Source organism: Solanum verrucosum, unplaced genomic scaffold (genome assembly GCF_900185275.1).
Source record: "Solanum verrucosum unplaced genomic scaffold, falcon-dt-bn FXZP01000262.1, whole genome shotgun sequence".
NCBI lineage: Eukaryota > Viridiplantae > Streptophyta > Magnoliopsida > Solanales > Solanaceae > Solanum > Solanum verrucosum.
The window spans coordinates 1,110,732-1,130,977 of NW_026020366.1; the positions used below are offsets into that span (position 1 = coordinate 1,110,732).

The 20,246-nt window shown below is 34.3% G+C and overlaps 2 protein-coding genes across 4 annotated transcripts in view; both read right to left on the reverse strand.

The window, feature by feature from the left end:
- Positions 1-20,246, reverse strand: part of LOC125837883 (ADP,ATP carrier protein, mitochondrial) — a 216,499-nt gene that overhangs the window by 12,651 nt on the left and 183,602 nt on the right. The gene's annotated exons all lie outside the window — the stretch shown is intronic.
- Positions 1,698-16,331, reverse strand: LOC125837874 (copper-transporting ATPase HMA4-like). Of its 2 annotated transcripts, XM_049516947.1 has the most exons (10): positions 16,126-16,176; positions 15,874-15,890; positions 14,749-15,034; positions 13,385-14,130; positions 12,796-13,267; positions 12,513-12,680; positions 11,723-11,977; positions 11,252-11,374; positions 2,470-2,955; positions 1,698-2,242 (listed from the first exon to the last, which is right to left on the reverse strand). In XM_049516947.1, the coding sequence occupies exons 3-10, from the start codon at positions 15,001-15,003 to the stop codon at positions 1,850-1,852; spliced, it is 2,898 nt and encodes a 965-aa protein (XP_049372904.1). In that variant the 5' UTR covers positions 15,004-15,034; positions 15,874-15,890; positions 16,126-16,176; the 3' UTR covers positions 1,698-1,849. The 2 variants fall into 2 exon arrangements, with proteins under 2 accessions (XP_049372904.1, XP_049372902.1); XM_049516945.1 differs by lacking the exon at positions 15,874-15,890 and having other exon boundaries at positions 16,114-16,331.

Here is a 20,246-nt window from a genome sequence, read left to right on the forward strand (position 1 = left end):
AATAACAAGTAGTGTCCATGACACTGGAGCAATGTGGTAGTTTGGAGTGAGTGCAACAAACATCATTCTATACATCGTAAAGTAGACAAAGCACATGACTTTGTTATCCTGAGCTGATTGTTCATCATTTTCCTCAACAACCATATCATCACTTTTATATTCACTGAATATTTCATCACTATTTTGGTGTTCACGTAAAAAATTATGTAATTCAACGCAAACAACAATTATAGAGGGTGTTTTTGTAAAAGATAAAAATTTGGTATAAAATTTTAATTTTTAAAAGATCCCAAATAATGAGATTTGGCCCAAATACTAGTAAAAACTAGTATTTGGGAATTTGGGATATTTGCCAAAAATATTTGTCAAATAATAGCAAATTGTATGGACAAACACTATTTGATAAATTCCCCCCCAAATAGAGTCGCCTAATATTTTTAAAAAAGTAGAAATACAAAGAGAGAAATGAAAATACATAATACAAAGAAGGAAAGAGAGAGAGGGGGCCGACAGAGGAGAAAGGGAGAGAGAGGTGAGTTTTTGTTTAACATGCCAAATAGTAGCTATAAATCGTAAATACTAAAATTATAGTTATAAATCTATAATTATGCTTAATGATAGTCATTTTTGAGATTTTCTCAGTTTTATTTAAATCATATGTAAAATAGTGAAATCAGTTGTTCCCTCAACAGTGTCTTCACTTTTTGAGAAAGTTCTTTTTTTTTAAAAAAAGTAAATCATAATGTCATTGTCATTCTTTTTAGGAAAAATGCATAAGTACTCCCAACCTATGTCCGAAATCTCAGAAATACACTTATACTATACTAAGGTCCTATTACCCCTGAACTTATTTTATAAATAATTTTCTACCCCTTTTTGCCAATCAGATAGCTTGAAAAAATTGTCAACACGCACTGAACCCAAAAGATTGTGCCACGTAGGCCGAAAAAGGGTAGAAAATTATTTATAAAATAAGTCCGGGAAGGTAATAGGACCTTAGTATAGTATAAGTGTGTCTCTGAGATTTCAGGCATAGGTTGGGGGTACTTATGCATTTTCCCTTTTTTAATTCTAATTAACTAATCGTACTTTAGTATTCTCTTTTATTGCTATTATTAGTAAATGACAATTGGTGAATACTATTTCTATTTATATAAATGCCATTATCATGCTATTTTACAACATTTTTATCTCCCAAATTGAAAAATGGAAGACGATAATGATAGCACATGATGTAAAAACATACTAATTCTTTTGTCTTTATTAATAATAGATGGCAAGAGAATTGTTGGAAATTTTGTTCTTCTTTATAAAGTCGTGAAAAAGCTAAGTACACAAAACGAAAGTTATTCTTCCGTAAACAAACATCTGACTGGAAAAATATGATTGACAAGAATTCATATAGTCAACATTTTTTTTTTTTTAATATTTAGAAAAACATAATTATTGTTGTTCTGATGTCTGTTTGGGAGAGGAAAAGTTTTACACCAAATTTATTTCAAAATTTGCAGGACTTAAAATTTGTGATTTAAAACAAATTATAGATATTTGTGTAACTATAATCATTTCATTAAAAAGGTAAAAGAATAATTTTAAAGTTTTATTTTGAATTTCGGAAAATGACATTCCATTTTAGGACAGACTAAAAAGAAAAAATTGTCATATAAATTGAGACAGATGGACCACAATATATACCAGTAGTATGTAATACTTAGCAAGTATCAACAGAACCATAATGATAAAACACCTAACCAAATGTTTTACTTGTAAGATGTTCACTATAAAGTAGCTGACAAGGGTATCATATTGAGAAAGACTAAATACAACAATGGTGATTATTTCAAAAAACTTAATTGACTCGAGTGTTAAGAGGTTTCTTATAAGACTGCAGCAGCAATGACGAACATACCACGCTAATGGAAGAAGCAGCCATGCAAGCACCAGCAAGCCATGGGGGTAAACGGATTCCAGTGAAGGGAAACAAGACACCAGCAGCAACTGGCATGCCTAGTACATTGTATCCGAGTGCCCAAACATAATTGAGCCTGATACGTGACATTGTCTTTCTAGAGAGATCTATTGCCGTGACAACATCTTCAAGGTTGCTCTTGATGAGAACAATATCAGCGGCTTCTATAGCTACATCAGTGCCTGCGCCAATTGCCATCCCAACATCAGCTGCAACGAGTGCTGGGGAATCGTTTATCCCGTCTCCTACCATTGCAACAGGAGTGCCTTTCAACTGCATCAAAGTGGTAGAAATTAGAAGCTAAGTTGAGCATAGTGGATCTTTAAAGCATTTTCCCTCAAAATGGACAAAACTATTTGTTCACACACATGATTATAGTCTGGAGTTTCTTCCTAGCAACTGCAAATCATCCTCAAAATGAAACCATAAAGCATCAATTGCTAATCATGAATCTTGACAAAAATATGCATATTGTTAAGGAAGAGGAGAGAAAAGCTTGCCTGCAATTCTTTAATCTTATCAGCTTTTCCCAGCGGATCTGTTTCAGCAAACACTGTTTGAATTCCCACTTCACTTGCTAATGCTCTTGCTGTCGCCCAGTTATCACCAGTCACCATGACACTTGTGATGTCCATTGAGTGGAGAAAAGAAACAACACGTGCAGCGTCTGGCTTTACAGGATCAGTCACAGCAAAAGCCCCAGCTATTTTCTCATCCACAGCAACCAAGACACAAGTCCGAGCAAGATGTTCATGCTCTGAAATGTAGTTATCAACTTCACTGCTTACTAGGACATTGAAAGCATGCATAAGCCTCCTGTTTCCGACTAGGATTTTCCGTTCTCCAACTTTTCCGCTCACACCAGCTCCAGTGTGCACTTCAAAGTTCTCTATCTCAGGGTGATATTCATTTGCAGCACCATGCTTCAGGCGTAACTTTTTGGCATGGTCCACAACTGCTTTTGCAATAGGATGCTCACTATTTGCCTGAAAATCAAATTCTGGACAAATGAATCCAACACAGATATGCCCAAGATAATTGATACTTCACTAACATTTTTTAAAAATAACTTCTCCACTGATGATAACACAATGAAAATACCTCATTTTATTTGAGTTCATATTTGAATAGCCTAATTTTATAATGGAAAATCAAAAATATATAAAAGGAGTAAAAACTCGTCTTTATTGAAAAATCGAAGAAAAACCCTTTCGTTAGAAGTAAGAAAGAACCTTTCTAGAAAAAAAGAACGAGCACTAGAATCTATACATTGATTCACTTTTTTGAACCGTATGCATTAAAAGGCGCATGTATGGGCTTAGTGATTACTAACTGAACATGATTGCAGGTCATCCACTTTCATTATTGAGAAGTCCAAAAATTTTCACTTCAATGGAATTAATGTTAGCTGTGGTAACTGATGTAACCACATAGCTGTGGTAACTGATGTAACTACATAGCTGCGGTAACTGATGTAACTACATTCACAACAATTAACACTCTCTTGTAGAACAATATAATATGTTCCAAGTCAAATTAGCCTGCACTATCAAGGTTACACTTCATAAAAAAAAAGGGAACTAAAAGTGGGAAGCAATGCATTATCATTTTACAAATACGAGTTGAGAAGAAATAAGGTGTGCCCCAAAGTTATCATCTCATGTGCCAAAGGGCCACAATATTCAGTTCAAATAATTTACTATTACAATAGTACTGAACCTTCAATCAATGGAGAGGGCTAGGAGTGTCAAATTGGCAGGTTGGGTTGAAATTGGAGATATTAAAATGGGTTGAAATAGAAATTGGATTGGGTCCTAACCCGCCCAAGTTTACTTTGGGCTCAAATGGGCTTAAAGACAGGTTGGGTCTTGACCCACCTAATTTGACTCGCTTAATCTCAATAATTTTAATATATTGTTATTTAAGTTTTATAACTACAATTTAAATTTCAACTCAAGAAAATTTAAAAAAAGAAGTTAAAATAGATAGCTAAATCCTAAAAGATATACAACAGATAGTAATTCAAACCTTCAATATAGGAACATATAATACATCAATGCAAATAAAGATTTTTAAAATGAGTTGAAATTGGAGACTAAATTGGGCTCAATTGAAGATTCTCTTAAAATGGGTTAAGGCTTGAATAGGTTGAGATTAAACCCAATTCAAATTATCTTGAGCCCAACCCTTAAAATTTTGGAGGGCTATAGGATAGGAGGTAGAGTAATTCAGAAACTTTATGGTGATAATTGAAGGTCAGTCATGTTGAGCTATGAGCTAGGAGTCCTTAGCTATGCCACATATGGAGTTTTGATGATTAACAAACATAACAAACATGAAGCAAGAACTGGATGTTAATCATGTCTCAAATAATGACGGATATTGTTTATGACAAAGAACTGCTGAAGAACCAATTCCTTAACATGTCTATTGTATTTATGGCAAAGAACTACCGAAGAACCAATTCCTTAACATGTCTATTGCAAGATCTGACTACAGAAGTACACTACAAGAAGCGAAGGAACTAGGTCCTTCACGGGATACTACTGAAAACACAGATCAGGCACAAAGCAAATTCCAAGTGCATGAAGAATTTCCTTGAGGAATTGGGATTAAAGCTAATAACATCGATCAAGGAACAAGAAATCAAAATGAAAATACTACAATAATTGCACACATGGAAAGTGTTAGAACATGAATGGGTTTATACAATCCTATTAGAATAAGAATAGGTTTATACAATCCTATTTAGAATAGAAATAGGAATAGTAAATAGTATCCTACTTGGTAAAGGATTGTATTCTAGTGTCTATAAATAGGGTCTCAATGTAATAATGTAGACACAACAACGATTCAATAATATTATTTTTCTATATTTCTCACATGGTATCAGAGCCTCTACGATCTTGGTAAAAAATCAAAGAGCTTCTGTTGCCGGCGGATGGCTATTACTCATATATGCTTCCCGTTTGACCAATGAATATGTTAACAAAAGTAGGATCAATGATATATGAACATATTCAAGGGAAGAAAACCCAGTCAGACAGGTCACCGTGCGTCAATTTCCGGTGACTTTCTAGGGCTGTTTTTTGTCAACCCCATATAATTTCTTTTTTTCAATAGGATCGTGCCATCATTCCGACCCTACCCATATTATTTCTCTTTTTCAATAGGGTCGTGCCATCAATCCGACCTTTCTTATATAATTTATATTTTCTAGTTGGGTCGTGCCATCATTCCAACCCTACCCATATAATTTTATTTCTTAGATTGTGACCACTTTCAACCATCAAATCTAATACTCCAGTGTATGAGCATGTTCGACCAATTTTTTGGTGACTTGTTTAATATCGACTCATCTATTGATTCCAACATGATCCATATACTTTATACTAGTTTTTGAGCACTTTGTTGCTCTAGGGGAGTTTAGTAGCCTTGTATGTCGATTATGTGAGTCACTCTATGGTCTGAAACAGTCTTTGCAAGTTTGGTTTGGGAAGTTCAACACTATCACTCTGTGTTTTATCAACATTATGCATCAAATTCAGTATTTCATGAGAAGAACAACCACATTGAGATTGACTGTCAATTTTGTGAAGTCGACTGATCAACTTGCAGTTATCTCACCAAGCCCCTCATCTGTCCTCGTATTAATTACATTTGTAACAAGCTAGGTACATGAATTGTATGCACTAGCTTGAGGGGGAGTGTTAGAACATGAATGGGTTTATACAATCCTATTAAAATAAGAATATGTTTATACAATCCTATTTAGAATAGAAATACGAATACAAATAGAAATAGGAATAGTAAATAGTATCCTACTTGGTAAAGGATTGTATTCTAGTGTCTATAAATAGGGTCTCAATGTAATAATGTAGACACAACAACGATTCAATAATATTCTTTTTCTATATTTCTCATAGAAAGAACTTTGGAAATAGGAGAAACACAAAGGAGGCTGACGCGCTAATGAAAACCAAGTTAAACATGGATTAGGTTCTTGGATTCTTTCACTTATTGATAGCATCGACATTGGCATACCTCCATTAACATTTGTGGGCTTCAATGGAAAATCAAGAAAATGTTTATTACGGAAGAAGTGTTCAAATGCAAGCCCAAAGGAAGAAGATTGGGGCCACATGAAGCACAAAAGTTGAACCAGCCCAAAACGCTGAATGTTTAAAGCCAAAGTTTCCTAGTTATTATTTCCATAAAAGTAGGATTTGAATTACATTCTATTTAGGATAGTTTTCTCTATATATAGGGGTGGCTTTTGTTGTTTTTTATAAGACATGATTATGATTATGATTATTTGAGAGGCTTCTCTTCTTTACACATTTATGTGTGTTGGCAAACTTGGCAGTGAGAAACAAAGTACTTGACATCAAAACGCATGCCTTGCCAATAAAAATTTGAGGAAAGCCGATGAAAACTGGCTATACAAGCATGTCCCCCTGTAGTGGAGGCATGGAATTCCTGTAACAACAACTTACGAAGAGTCGGATCAGTGGGAATGACAAGACGATTGCAAAAAGGCAGCAAGCCACCTTGGAAAGACTAATCCAACAAGGAGGCAGGATCATCCTGAAATTGTTGGTGAAGAGCAACTAAGGAGGCATCATGTTTGTTAAGTTCCCGTAGTTTTGACACCAAGTCAAATTCAGTCACTACCATTGTAAGAGAATAAAGAGCAGGCACACGGGAAAGGGCATCAGCAACAGAGTTCAATTTTCCCGGTTTATACGAGATCTCAAAGTCATAACCAATCAACTTGGTTAACCACTTTTGTTGTTCAGGCATTTGGATTACCTGAGTAGTCAAAGACTTGAGAGGTTGTTGATCTGTGAGAATAAGAAATCTTCTGCCCAATAAATATTGACGCCACTTCTGAATAGCCTCTGTAATGGAAAACATCTCCCAGTGATAAGTAGAAGCGACATGCATTCGAGAAGAAAGCTTCTGGCTGAAGAAGGCAACGGGATGCCCTTCCTGAGAAAGAATTGCTCCAATGCCATCTCCAGATGCATCTATTTCAACCGTGAATATCTTGTGAAGGTCAGGGAGGCGAAGAACAGGGACAGTACTAAGAGCCTCTTTGAGTTTAACAAAGGCAAAAGGCAGCAACCTCAAGATCAGTCCAACGAAAGGCTTCCTTTTTTAATAAATCAGTGAGCGGCGAAGCAATATGGGCATATGATTTGACAAAACGACGATAATAGCCAGTAAGTCCCAGAAAAGCCCACACATCCTTCACTGTCAGAGGTGTGGGCCAAGACACAATAGCATGTATCTTATCAGGATCCACTTGAAGTTCGATGGAAGAAATAATATGGCCAAGATACTCAATAGAAGTCCGACCAAATTGGCACTTGGAACGTTTAACCACCAATGAGTGTTCACGTAAGGCCTCAAAAACTTTTTGTAAATGGTCCAGGTGGTCGGGCCACGATTGGCTATAGACCAAGATATCATCAAAGAAGACCAAAACAAATTGGCGAAGAAATGATTTAAAAACTGAATTCATGGTCGCCTGAAAGGTTGAAGGTGCATTGGAAAGACCAAAAGACATCACGGCAAACTCATAGTGCCCTTCATGAGTTTGGAATGTTGTTTTCTCGATATCCGGTGGATGAACTCGAATTTGGTAGTAACCAGCGAGCAAATCTAACTTAGAAAAGAAGCAGGCCCCGTGGAGTTCATCAAAGAGCTCATCAATGGTAGGGATGGGAAAACGGTATTTGACTGTTATAAGGTTGAGAGCACGATAATCGACACAAAATCGCCAAGTTGCTATTGCGGGTGACACACCGCTATAGCAGTGGATTTAATTCCCTCTACAACGCCGTCACCGCGATAGCGGGTTAGTCGTTGTAAATGCAAAAAAATAAAACCAAAACCGCCTAAAATTGTCCAAGAACGTTTTGGGGAAGAGCATGGGCGAGTTAGGCTGATTTTCAACTATTTCTCATCAGGAACCTTCGTAAAGGTAAGTAATATGTTTTTCGATGCAATACTTTGATTTCTAGGTCTTAGAGGCGCTATTTATAGCCCTAGGGAAGGGTTTGGGTTCATCCAAAGGTGGGGAAAATCTGAATTTATGAGTATTTTGAGGTGTAAGACCTTAGGTTGTTTATAAACACATATGTTCTTGATTTATTTACCGTAATTCACTAATGTAACCATAGAATTGTTAATTTTAGGTGAATTAATGGTGGAAAAATCATGAGATTGGCCTGAGGTTTGGGATTAAGTTATAATCCAGAAATGTTTAGGCCAATGTGATTTATTTTGTACTTGTGTTATTATTTTAGATCAAGAACAAGCTAAAGTTTCACAAAAGGAGTCAAAAGTTCATGATCAGAATTTTTCAACTAAAGATGGATTTTCAAAAACAAACTTGACTATCAAGGTACCATTACAAGTAATAAAGCAAGGTTAGTAGTACTGGAGTATAATCAAGAAGAAGACATAGATTATGTCCTAATAGCAAGGATGCAGGCTATCACCATCTCTTGTCCTTCGATTATCACACTATTTTGTTGTAGCTATTGTTTTTTTTTCTAAAAGCTTTGTACTGCTTTTTTCTAGTATCTGCTTTGATCTGTGCTTCTCTAAGTCGTGGGTCTACGAAAAACAACGTCTTTGCCTCACGAGGTAGAGGTTAAGATCTTAAAACACTCTATCCTCCGGCGTCTCATGTGAATACACTGGGTATGTTGTTGTATCACCAAAATCTTAACTATCATGATTTTTATACATTTGATTGTGTTTGTTTGGTGAATCTGCCTCCTTCTCAATGGAATAAACTTTCTGTTCAGTGTACTAAATGTGCTTTATGGGTTATGGTACTTCGCAAAAAGGTTTTAATTTCTATGATCCAAGTTATAACAAATTTTGTATTTCTAGAAATGTTGTTTTCTTTGAGAATCATTATTTCTTTCCTACTTATGTTGAGTCAGCTTTTGTTTCTCCTCTTCTTCCTACTGTTTAGGATTTGTCATCTTCTTTTAAGTGGCTCAAACCTGGATTCTTGTATGAATGATGGTGGCCAACTTTATCTCACCTCAATACAAATCCATCACCAGAGACTGTTCCATAGTGAGAATTTGAGATTTCTTCATTCTGGTTCTCTTGAGCCTCCTCAACAATCTACTAGAGTATATCGTACTCCCAACTGGTATGGTTGTTCTTCTACTCTATCCAACATCTCTATTCCAACAGGTTACAAGCCTCCAAGCTTGAATGTTGGCAGAAAGCAATGAAGGAAGAACTTTTCCCCCTTAAAGTAAGCACATGGGACATTGTTCCTTGTCCTTCAAATGTCCGTCCAATTTATGTAAATGGATTTATTCAATTAAACTTCATTCTAATGGAACTCTTGATTGGTAGAAGCTCTATTGATGGTCCTTGGCAACAAACATGAGTATGGTGTGGACTATGAGAAGACGTTGGGACGGGAGCAAAAATTACTACGGTGTGAACTATTATTGTCATTATTGCGTCACAAAATTGGCTTTTTCATCAAATGGATGTCAAAAATGCTTTTATTCATGACAATCTCAAAGAAGATATTTGTATGAAACCCCCTCTTGGTTTGTTCTCATCAGTTACATCAAATGTATGCAAGTTGAAGCAGTCTTGGTATAGATTATAACAAGCTCGTAGAGCTAGGTTTGACAAGTTTCAGTCTACTTTGCTTCAATTCTCTTTTGAACCGAGCAAATATGACTCATCTTTGCTTTTCCGAAAAACCTCTACAGGTTGTGTTCTTCTTTTGGTATATGTAGATGATATTATTATCACATGAATTGATGTTCACTAATCACTAGCTTCCAATAGCAATTTAAGGATTCTTTTCAAAGATCTTGGTAGTCTTACATATTTTTTTGGGGTTGGAAGTTCATTATGATTCTTTAGGTGTATTTACCAACACAAATATACTTTGGATTTGATTGTTTTGGCTGGTCTTCAAGAATCTTCCATTGGTGAATTGAATGTAAAGTATTGTCGAGCAATAGGAAACCTTCGTCATGATCCAACTTCGTACAACAATTAGTTGGGAGCTAAAGTTATCTTACTATTACTGGACCTAAAATATCTTTTGTTGTTCAACAAATGTGTCAATTTATGATGGCTCCCCACCATCTACATTTGGTGGTTGTCCGTCGCATCATTCGATATCTCTTGGGAACATCTACTCATGGATTATCTTAGTGGTTTTCCGATTCAACTTAATGCATATAGTGATTTTGATTGCTATGGATGTTCTGATACTTATAGCTCTATCACATATTGGTGCATGTTTCTTTGAGATTCTTAGATATCTCGAAAGAGCAAGAAGCAAGTTCGTGTTTCAAAATCTTCAACAGATTCTGAATATCGAACAATGTCTACTGCTTGCTCTAAAGATTGTTTGGCTTCGTGGTTTACTTGCAGAAATTTGATTTCCTCAATCTAATCCAACTCCTACCAATCTGGTTTATCATGAAAGGACCAAACACATTAAAGTGGACTGTCATTCTATTAGAGAAATTGTATAAGAGAGTCATTGCTCTTCCAAGTTCAAGTCCCACACCATGCAAAGCGAAGCCTGGTATTTAAGTGGAGAAGGGTAGAGGGGCGGGCCCATTATCCACTGAGTTTAGAGGGCTATGATTGGTCCAAAGGGCGGGTCATAGACGGATATCTCGGTTATCAAAAAAAAATGTATACAATGATCTTCAAATAGCTAATGTGTTCACAAAATCTATGGCACGGAAATGCCATCAGTTTCTAGTAGGCAAATTGATGTTTTTTTGATCCACCAACATCAATTTGAGGGGGATGTTAGCATGTTGGACAAATTCTAATAGTTGTACATTTCTATGTAATAACTCTAGATATTTGTGTAATTATGATGTCAATTGCTATATAGGAGATATTAGGGATTAATGTAGCATAAGTTTAGAGTATTACAACTAGGAATTTGGGGATGTAAATAGCAGATTTTTAGGCATGTAAATCAGAATTCTTTCTACTTGATGGAAGAAATCTCAATTTGAGAGCACTCATTCAACAAACTTGACACATCTAACCATCTCTACTTAAATACAAGCTTTAGTCATCAAAGGGTTTGAATCTGTGATGTGCGCCTAACCTACACAATGCACTGCTCTCTTACCACTAGACCAAAGGTTGGGGACATCTACACATAGCAAAGTCACCGGATAATAGGGTAGGCATCACATCTAAGAATGTATAAAAGAAAAGAATTATGAAACACAAGGGAAAGAAGCCTACCTCGGCAGAGATAGTTACATCACAGAAGTCCTTCATGGAGATGTTAGAAAATAGCACAGCACTGACAACAGAGGGTTTCCCAACTGTCAGTGTTCCTGTCTTATCAAACACAACCAGTTTCACCTGTGCAAGAACAAGATGCGTGTACATAAACACCCACAAAGGAAAACAGAAAAATGCAATTTCTTTTCTATTCATGAATTAAAATTAGTCTGCAAGCACAAACTCCCAGTTAACTATCTATTATTATCCTTAGTTGTAAACAAGAACTTCTAGAACCAAGGATTGATCTCATTTCTGGCTCTGAGTTTGAATTTTCAAGGCAATGAACTGACAACTCCCACGTCCTTGACCCCTCAATTCCCTCTCAGCTCAAAAGAGAAAAAAAAAAGATGAGTGGACAACTTTCTTGTGTGAAATTGAAATAATCTCACCTATATGCTACTTATAAGGCTGGAGAGGTGAACAAACCTTATGTGCTTTTTCAAGAGCATTTCCACCTTTAATAAGCACACCTTGAGAAGCGCCCTTTCCGGTGGCAACCATAATTGCTGTAGGAGTAGCTAACCCTAGCGCACAGGGGCAAGCGACCACCAACACCGATATACCAAACTGTAATGCAAGCTCAAACACATTCATTCCTTTTGGTATCCAACTTGAAGGATATACACCTAGTTCTCCAGGGATAAACCATCCCAGCCATGTCACAATTGCAGTTAAAACAACCTGAAATATAATCAATTTGGGTTGTTTTAGCTCTCCAGCAGATAACTGGCAACATCTGAGAACAAGATCAACTCAAGCCATTTCAGATATTAAAAGCTATATTGACATACTTACCGTACGAACGGTGCTGTACATACACATTAGAAACTATGACAGGCTCCAAATTATTCTTTATCCTAATCATTCAGATTAAGGTCTTAGAATAAACCAGTTTATATTTGGCCATGGTCTTTGCTATAGATTTCAGTGTTTGCATCCACCAGTATTTAAATAATGGTCCATTGTTAGTCACTAAAGACTTCTAAAATGAATATACTGAAGATATAAATTGCAACATATATCTTGATCACACATCGAGGGAGTACCTCTTTTGCTTAAACAAGCATATGCCAATTAAGATTCTGTCTGGTAAAAAATTAGCCATCATGCAGATCTGAATAGTTTTGTATGAACTGCTTGGATTTCATTTCATTCATAAAAACAAAATAAGCTTACAGGATTTGTACTGGTTTCTACTAACATTGATAGTACTCACCGTGGGTACAAAAAATCTTGATATCTGATCAGCAAGTTTCTGAACAGGTGCTCTGGCAAGCTGAGCAGCTTCAACTAACTGAACAATTTGTGAGAGGGCAGTCTCCGAACCAATATGAGTGGCCTTGATGAGTACACATCCATTCTCATTTACAGTTCCACCAATGACCTAATAGTTACATGTTTATTATTAAAAAACATGTTAAAAGATATACAATCTGTTGATGATAGCCTGCATTTGAAAACAAGAAGTGTGAAACGCATGGCCAACAAATCTTGAGTACCTTATCACCTGGCATCTTAGAAACAGGCCTAGCTTCTCCTGTGATCATACTCTCATTCACATAACTGTGACCATTAATAACGACACCATCTACAGGAACCTTTGCCCCTGGAACAATCTTAAGTACATCATTCTTTTGTATTAATTGAGAGCTAATTTCTGTCTCAGAAATAATATTCCCAGCACCGTCCAGTGTCAATAGGTATGCAGTCTCAGGAGCCAGCTCTGTCAACTTTGCCAAAGCATCTGATGTCTTTCCTTTTGCAAGAACCTCTAGGTATTTCCCCAATAATATAAATGATATCAACATGGGACTAGTCTCAAAGAAATCTTGCCCCTCAAAGGAGTTTGAGGTCAATGCTTTTACCATTATATAAACTGAATAGAAATAGGCAGCATTAGTTCCCAATGCAATCAGAACATCCATGTTTGCAGATACCCGTCTCAGTGCATGATATGATCCTGCATAGAACCTAAAGTAGAAGTTTAGAATTAGAAATTATTAGATTTTTCTCATATCTCTACGAAAGACAGTTCGGAATAAAAAAGAAAATCACATTGCACTTAAAATTCCATGAAGGAAAGAGTACCTTCGACCAATAACAAACTGCACAGGTGTACAAAGGATCCATTTTAACAATATTCCAACAGTTAGCATGTTGAAAACCTTATACTCTAACCAATTTCCATAAGGGGGAAGCATTGGAAGTACCATTGAAAAAACAAATATTGGCACTGAAAATAAGCAGCTCCACAAAAACAGGTTCCTGTAAGTGTGGATTTCCTGCTCTTTTTCTATTTCTCTCTGTCTCGGTGGGATAAAAAGACTTGCACGATAAGTACTTGACTCATGCCCAGATTCTTGGATGCACTGCATTAGGGTTCTTGGACCAATTATATCTGGTTCATAACTTATGGTCACTCTATGCTCTTGCTGGTTAATTTCAACAGTGTTTACACCTTCCAAAGCATCGAGACAGCATTGAATAGCAGTAAAATCATCTGGAGAATTGATGCCTTCTAGCTTGAAGTGTACTTTATTTAAATCGCTGCCTGAACTAATTATATCAGCTCCAAATCCAGCATCTTCAACTGCTTCAATAATGCGGCTGGTACTTGTAACATTTGGATCAAAATGAACTTTTGCTTCTTCAAGAGATAAACCAACCACAGCTTTCTTTACTCCATCTATCATCGAAAGGGCACGTTCAACAGACTCAGAACAGCTTGTGCATGCCATCCCTTTGATTCTGATCCGGCAGATAGCAATGTCTTGCTCTGGGAATTCATCAACTAGAAAACCAGTGTCTTCGACAGCCTCTTTTATCTTTTTTGCCTGGTATAGTCATATATTTAGTTAGAAATACGGAAACATAAATAAAGAAGAAAAACAAAGAGCAATCAACCACCATTAAATCAATCTCTGAAGTCATAAACATCAGAATTGATGCAACTGTTCTCAGTTGAGCGCAGGCAGCACTCAACATACGAAAAGATGATAATAGATCAGGGATAACTTTTATGAAATGTACTTCATACTAAAATATTGCCTTTAATTGTTTCACCTTTAAACCTATTCTGTTCTTTTATGAAATTTGTAAAATTCCTCCTTACAGTGAGACATGCATAAATATGTATTTGTATGCTATAGCTATGTTGCTCACTCTCCAAAAATGTTGCCGTACCTGTATTGGATCCTCCAAAAAAGCACTACTTTTGGAAGCAGTCATAAATCATAATATTGGAAGCGGAAAAAGAAAAGCACAAAGAAAAGAATCAATCTATCACTTAACAATAATAGATTTTGTGAATTTTATAATCAATGGACTGTCGACAACATGAGAAGGCAACAAAGCTATTTGGTCGTCTAGGACTCTAAAGTCCTAGAATATTTGATGATTAAATTCTTGGATTAAAATTAAGAGAGTATCCCATTGTCTTAAATTGGACATACACTGATAAGTTCTGGCACATATTTAACAACGGCCTGGCCTTGAAGTGGAGACACTGTAGCACTCTCTATCCCCTTCAGCTTTCCCAACGCAGATTCTATGGAATTGGAACAAGATGCACAAGTGATGCCATTAACTTTGAAGAGAAGAGTTCTAATCTTTTTATTCCTACTGTCACTTAGTTGAACCACTGTGACAGCTACAGCATCATCTTGCAAAAGCGGTTTCTTCAATTCGTCCTTCCCGTTAGCTTCCATTTCTTTGTCGTGGGAATCAAAATCTTCAACACTGAAAATTCATGATAACAATAATCAAACCACAGATATTATTTAGTCAAAATTGAGCAATCCCGCAATTTCTCACAGTTAGTTCAGCAGATTAACCATTTATGGAAATGAAACCATTGAAGGCAGCCCTCAAAACACACCATTATGTAGATAATCTCTCCAATATAACCAGTTCAAACATCTACATACTATCAGACACTTCCATAAGACAGATTAATGGAAGAGAATGTCCACGAAACTCACTCACTCTCTCACACACACACACAAGTGGGTAAGACACCAATGGATAAATCGGATTTCAAGCACCACATTCACTATAGCTGAAAACTGATCACTTGCAGGGGTGGAGCCAGGTGGGAGTAAGGGGGTTCATCTTCAATGAAAAATTACACCGTATATTCAAGGTTAAAACTATTGTGTATGTGTATATATAGTAGATGCTTAATCCCCTTGGCTTCTTTTCATATTTTGAACCCCTTGGTGAAAATCATGATCCGCCACTAATCACTTGGGTTTACTTAGTCAGTTCTAATGAATCAAAAAATAGAAGAAACAAGAAAAAAAACATAGTAGACAAACGAAATGTCTTGGAAACACCACAATTCACACATATATATCTAATACCTTCGTAACCTCAGTAAGAAATTACCTCATCAAGAAAAAGAAAAAAGAAGAAGCCAATGACATGATAAATCTTGGAATAAGAAAGTCAATATAATAAAGAATTTAAGAAAAAACCCATTGACCTATTAACAATTTGGTCAAAATTCTATCATCACAAAGCTCCAAAATCCAAAAACAGAGCGACCCATAAGAAACAACGTAGAGAAAGTGAAATACCTTTAACTATTTTCTGGCATAACTTTCAGTATAACATAAGACTGATCAGTTGGGTTTTCCTTTCTTCACTTAAAAAGTAAAAAACGTGCAAAATCTTGGAATAAGAAAGTCAACATAATCAAAAAATTTAAGAGACACCCATTAACCTATTAACAATTTAGCCAAAATTTTGCTATCACAAAGCTCCGAATCCACAAAACAGAGCGACCCATAAGAAAACAACGTACCGAAAGGCAATACCTGCTAAACTTTCAATATAACAGAAGATTGATCAGTTGGGTTTTCTTTACTTCGCTTAAAAGGTCAAAAACATGAAAAATCTTTAAAAAAAAAAAGGGAAAAAATAGAACTTTTTGATGGGGTTTCACTGGCTCAACAGTGAAGAAAATATAGGGTTTTGAGTCGGAGTAAAAATGAGGAAGTTGTATAGACGGTTGCCGGGAAAAGGCGAAGGTGACGGTATGGTTTTATTAGGGAAAGTTGAATTTGAAGTGTGCGTCTCTTTATATAATGGGCTGGAAAAGATGCTTTCCATTTTGGTCCTTTATCTTTTAAATTTTCGAATATAACGAACTGGTCCTCTACTTTCCCACCAAGAAAAAAACTCTCTACTCCTTATTTCACCCCCTCAACAAGTGGTTAATTGCATACATACCCTTCATTTTAAGGTAAAAATTTACTTGCACCCGATATCTACATTCAACTAATGAATGAAAGGTAAGAGTTAAAAGGGTCAAAGACACACTTAGAGGTCGTTTGGTAAAAGTGTATTAGCAAAAATAATGTATGCATTAACTTTGTGTATTTCATATATATTCTATTGTATGCATTAACTTTGTGTATTTCATATATATTCTATTGTGTATTGAAGAGTGTATTACTAATACTATGAATTTCTGGGTACTAGTAATGCAAATGTATTTAATGCATGCATTAGCATGGTTAGAGATTCAATTACCCTTTTGTAAATAAATATTTTTATATAATGCATACTAAATCAAACAATGCATAAAAAATAATTTATTCATAACTAATGCAAACATAATTAATACAAACATTACTAATACACTCTATTAAACATTATTTTTATATACTCTACCAAGCGACCCCTTTAATTTTTACTTTTTTTTAGTTTCATTTTTGAATTATTAACCGTGTGAGAAATATATCTAGACTATCACTTTGATAAACACACCGGAATACTAACTAGACATAGGTATACTATATACACACTCACTTAGGTGCATTTGACATTGAATTTTCGTTCACGTGACCCTTTATTTTTTCATCCGGTATTCACATTAGAGTCCGACTAAATCCGGATTTACGTCGGAAAGTCCAACAAGTAAAGCGCTTCCTAACAAAAGCAATTTAGTACCCAAGAGAACTCGAACCCGAGACCTCTTGATTAAGGATGAAGGAGTACTTACTACTCAATCACAATCAGGTTGTGTTTCTATATTTATCAACATCTTTCTCTGTTTTGTTCTTTATTTTCTTGAGGCTAATTTATTTTGTTCTTCATTTTGTCCCCTTTCTTTTTTTTTCCTACCAAAAAAGAACTGTTTTCCACATGACAACTCATGTGGCAATTTTTTAATAAAATAAGATTAAGTGTATTTTATAATTCTAAAATTTGATGAAGATATCCTAAGATTTTTTGTTAACCTTTTTACACTCTTCTATTATATAAATATATATATATATATATACAAAAATATTTTATATAACCTTAGCAGTGCTCTAGTGTAAATCCTAACTAGAAGATAATTTTAAAATATAATTAAATTTAGTAGATGTACAATTAAATCTGAACCTATTTATAAAGTGTTTTGCAATGTAAAATACATTCCACTCAAATTTCAAGGACAAGTGAGAGTCAATGTGGAACTGTTAAAAATATGAATGACTTTAAAAAATAACAAATAATATAATTAAGATGTTTCATATAATAAATAAATAAATTTAAAAAATATATTTCTTTTATTTAATGAATAATGAATAAACTCTCTTTGGTATAATATGTTGGATTTTCCTGGATTCTTTTTAATAATAAGACAAATCAATATGATGAATGAATATATGTTACTAAAAACAAAATACATTCATGTGACAAGTCGTGCCAAAATCATTGGGTACTCCAACGACATCAATATAACAAGTCAATGTTGAGGCAGCTTTTATTTTCTCTTTTCTGTTGGAAAAAAAAAACTATGATATGTTTAGATCTGTTTAATAAAGTAACAGAGAGTTATATGCTTTTCACCGAAAAGAGTTATGGTGATAGTGGTGAAGCAGAAATCTCACTAAGAAGGTTTAAAATTGAATAAAATATATTAATAAAAAGTGATATTTGATTTCAAGTTAATTTTTTGATAAAGCATGTTTAACTGTCTACGCTTTTATTTATATATACACTATTGTGTGGTGGGACATTGGATAATTTATTTTTTTTGGTTAAAACATGAAATTGGTAGAGGATCTCTCCACTCTTAACCAGAGTTTTGTGAGGGGGTGTTGTTAAGGTTTTGTCCTGATTTCTTATCATATTTGAGTTTTATTTTTCTCTAGAAGGAAAGTTGAAGTATTAACAAAAATGTTTTAACTTTTCCTAAAAGAAAAATATTATTATTTTTCTTATTTGGTTATTCTTTCCTTAGAGGAAATTTATGAAACTCTATAAATTGAAGACCCTCTTCTCATACCAATATACAATAATATCCACAATATAATCATTAAAAAGTTTTGTTTATGAATAGATTATTCTCCAAATAGAGTTTATGTTTTTTAATATTAGTTTTCAATACGTATGTCACTTGACCAAACCATATTTATAATATGCCTTTAGTATGCTTTTATTTGTCATCTGATTTATCGATGTTATGATTTACAATTTTAAGCTTCTACATGACGTCATGATTCTTTCGAACCCAACAAACGGTATCAACTTAAATGAGACTTATATATGCCACAAATTTGAATTAGTCATGACTTCAATACAGATACTAGATAGACGGGGTGAAAACAAAAAAAAAATCAATATTAGAATTATATTCTTAGTATACCTAATTAATTACTAAATTGGTACTTAAAATCTCAAACAAACCCAAAATCTCTTTTTCTCTCTCAAAGATTTGTTTAAAGATACAAAACAATAATAATATATCTAATGTAATCTCATAGATAAAGTTTGAAAAGAGTATAGTGTACATATATTTTATTCTTATTTTGTAAAGCGAAAAAGATTATTTTCGAAAGACTCTATATGTTGAAAGACATAAATGAAAATGCTTTTTTATTTAACTTTCGATAAATATAAAAAATTTAATGAGATGAATAATTTAAATTATCTCTGAATAGACCCTCATTAAAAGGGGGACACAAAGAGCTCTTTCCAAGAATTTTTTCATTCTCATAATTTACATTCAAAACATCTTTTTTATCAAAGCAGAAGAATCTCTACCATCTCATAATATTTTCGGGCTTTAATAATCAATACTTATGAAAATGTTTATAGAGTCTGACTGTGTCATTTTGACACTTTTTATTGACTTGTAAATTGCATGACTCACCCACCAAATAGACGCATGAAGAATAAAATTTTTTTATAGTTTTTGTTATAAATGCATTAATGTGGATGTCTCTCCCATAATTCTTTTTGAAGTTCATGTACTAAATGAATGGACGTCATTTAATTCTTGTAACTTGTGAAGAAATTTTCTACTATAAATAAGCGATGATTATTCTGTAGAAGACAATAAAAAATTACAGAAGAAAGAAATAAGAAAGCATTATCTCCCATATATCTTGTCTATATATATATATTGTCTTATATTATTCTATATTGGCAATAATTTTATAACACGTTATCAGCACGAGTCTCTAACCAATTAAGACCTAATTAATTCGTGATTATCTTTTTTCCTAAAAGTTAATCAATTTTTCTTTCCGAGTTAGGTATACATTTATATGTTTGTAACTTCTCTAATAGGACTTTCATAAGTCTTTGATCTGCAATTTAATTACTCCATACATGACTTGATTTAGGTATTATTATGATACTTTAATAGGCATAATAATCAATACGTTTCAGGTTTATATTATTATGTTATTTATATGCTACTAACTTATAACTCTAAATTAAATACTAAGTTGTACGATTGCATGTTAATTAGAATACTCATAAGTATTTTCTTGTCATACATTTATGATAAGTATTCGTGTGTCATAAAGAAGAGTAGTATGTATTAAATATGACTTGAAATTCTTACAAAACTTTGACGTTAATATCCATTGAAACTATTAATAAATATTGTAGAATAATTAGAAAATATATTAAATTTATTGTTTCAATACTTCATGAGTTTATATAC

What these genes read in the sequence shown, in the direction of transcription:
- LOC125837874 (XM_049516945.1), bottom strand. Translation starts at nt 15,003, where the DNA reads ATGGAAGCTAACGGGAAGGACGAATTGAAGAAACCGCTTTTGCAAGAT. An exon ending in CTCTTGAAAAAGCACATAAG is followed by an intron (nt 11,375 to 11,722) that starts GTTTGTTCACCT and finishes GTTCTTGCACAG; the next exon opens with GTGAAACTGGTTGTGTTTGA. An exon ending in ATAAGATTAAAGAATTGCAG is followed by an intron (nt 2,243 to 2,469) that starts GCAAGCTTTTCT and finishes ACTTTGATGCAG; the next exon opens with TTGAAAGGCACTCCTGTTGC.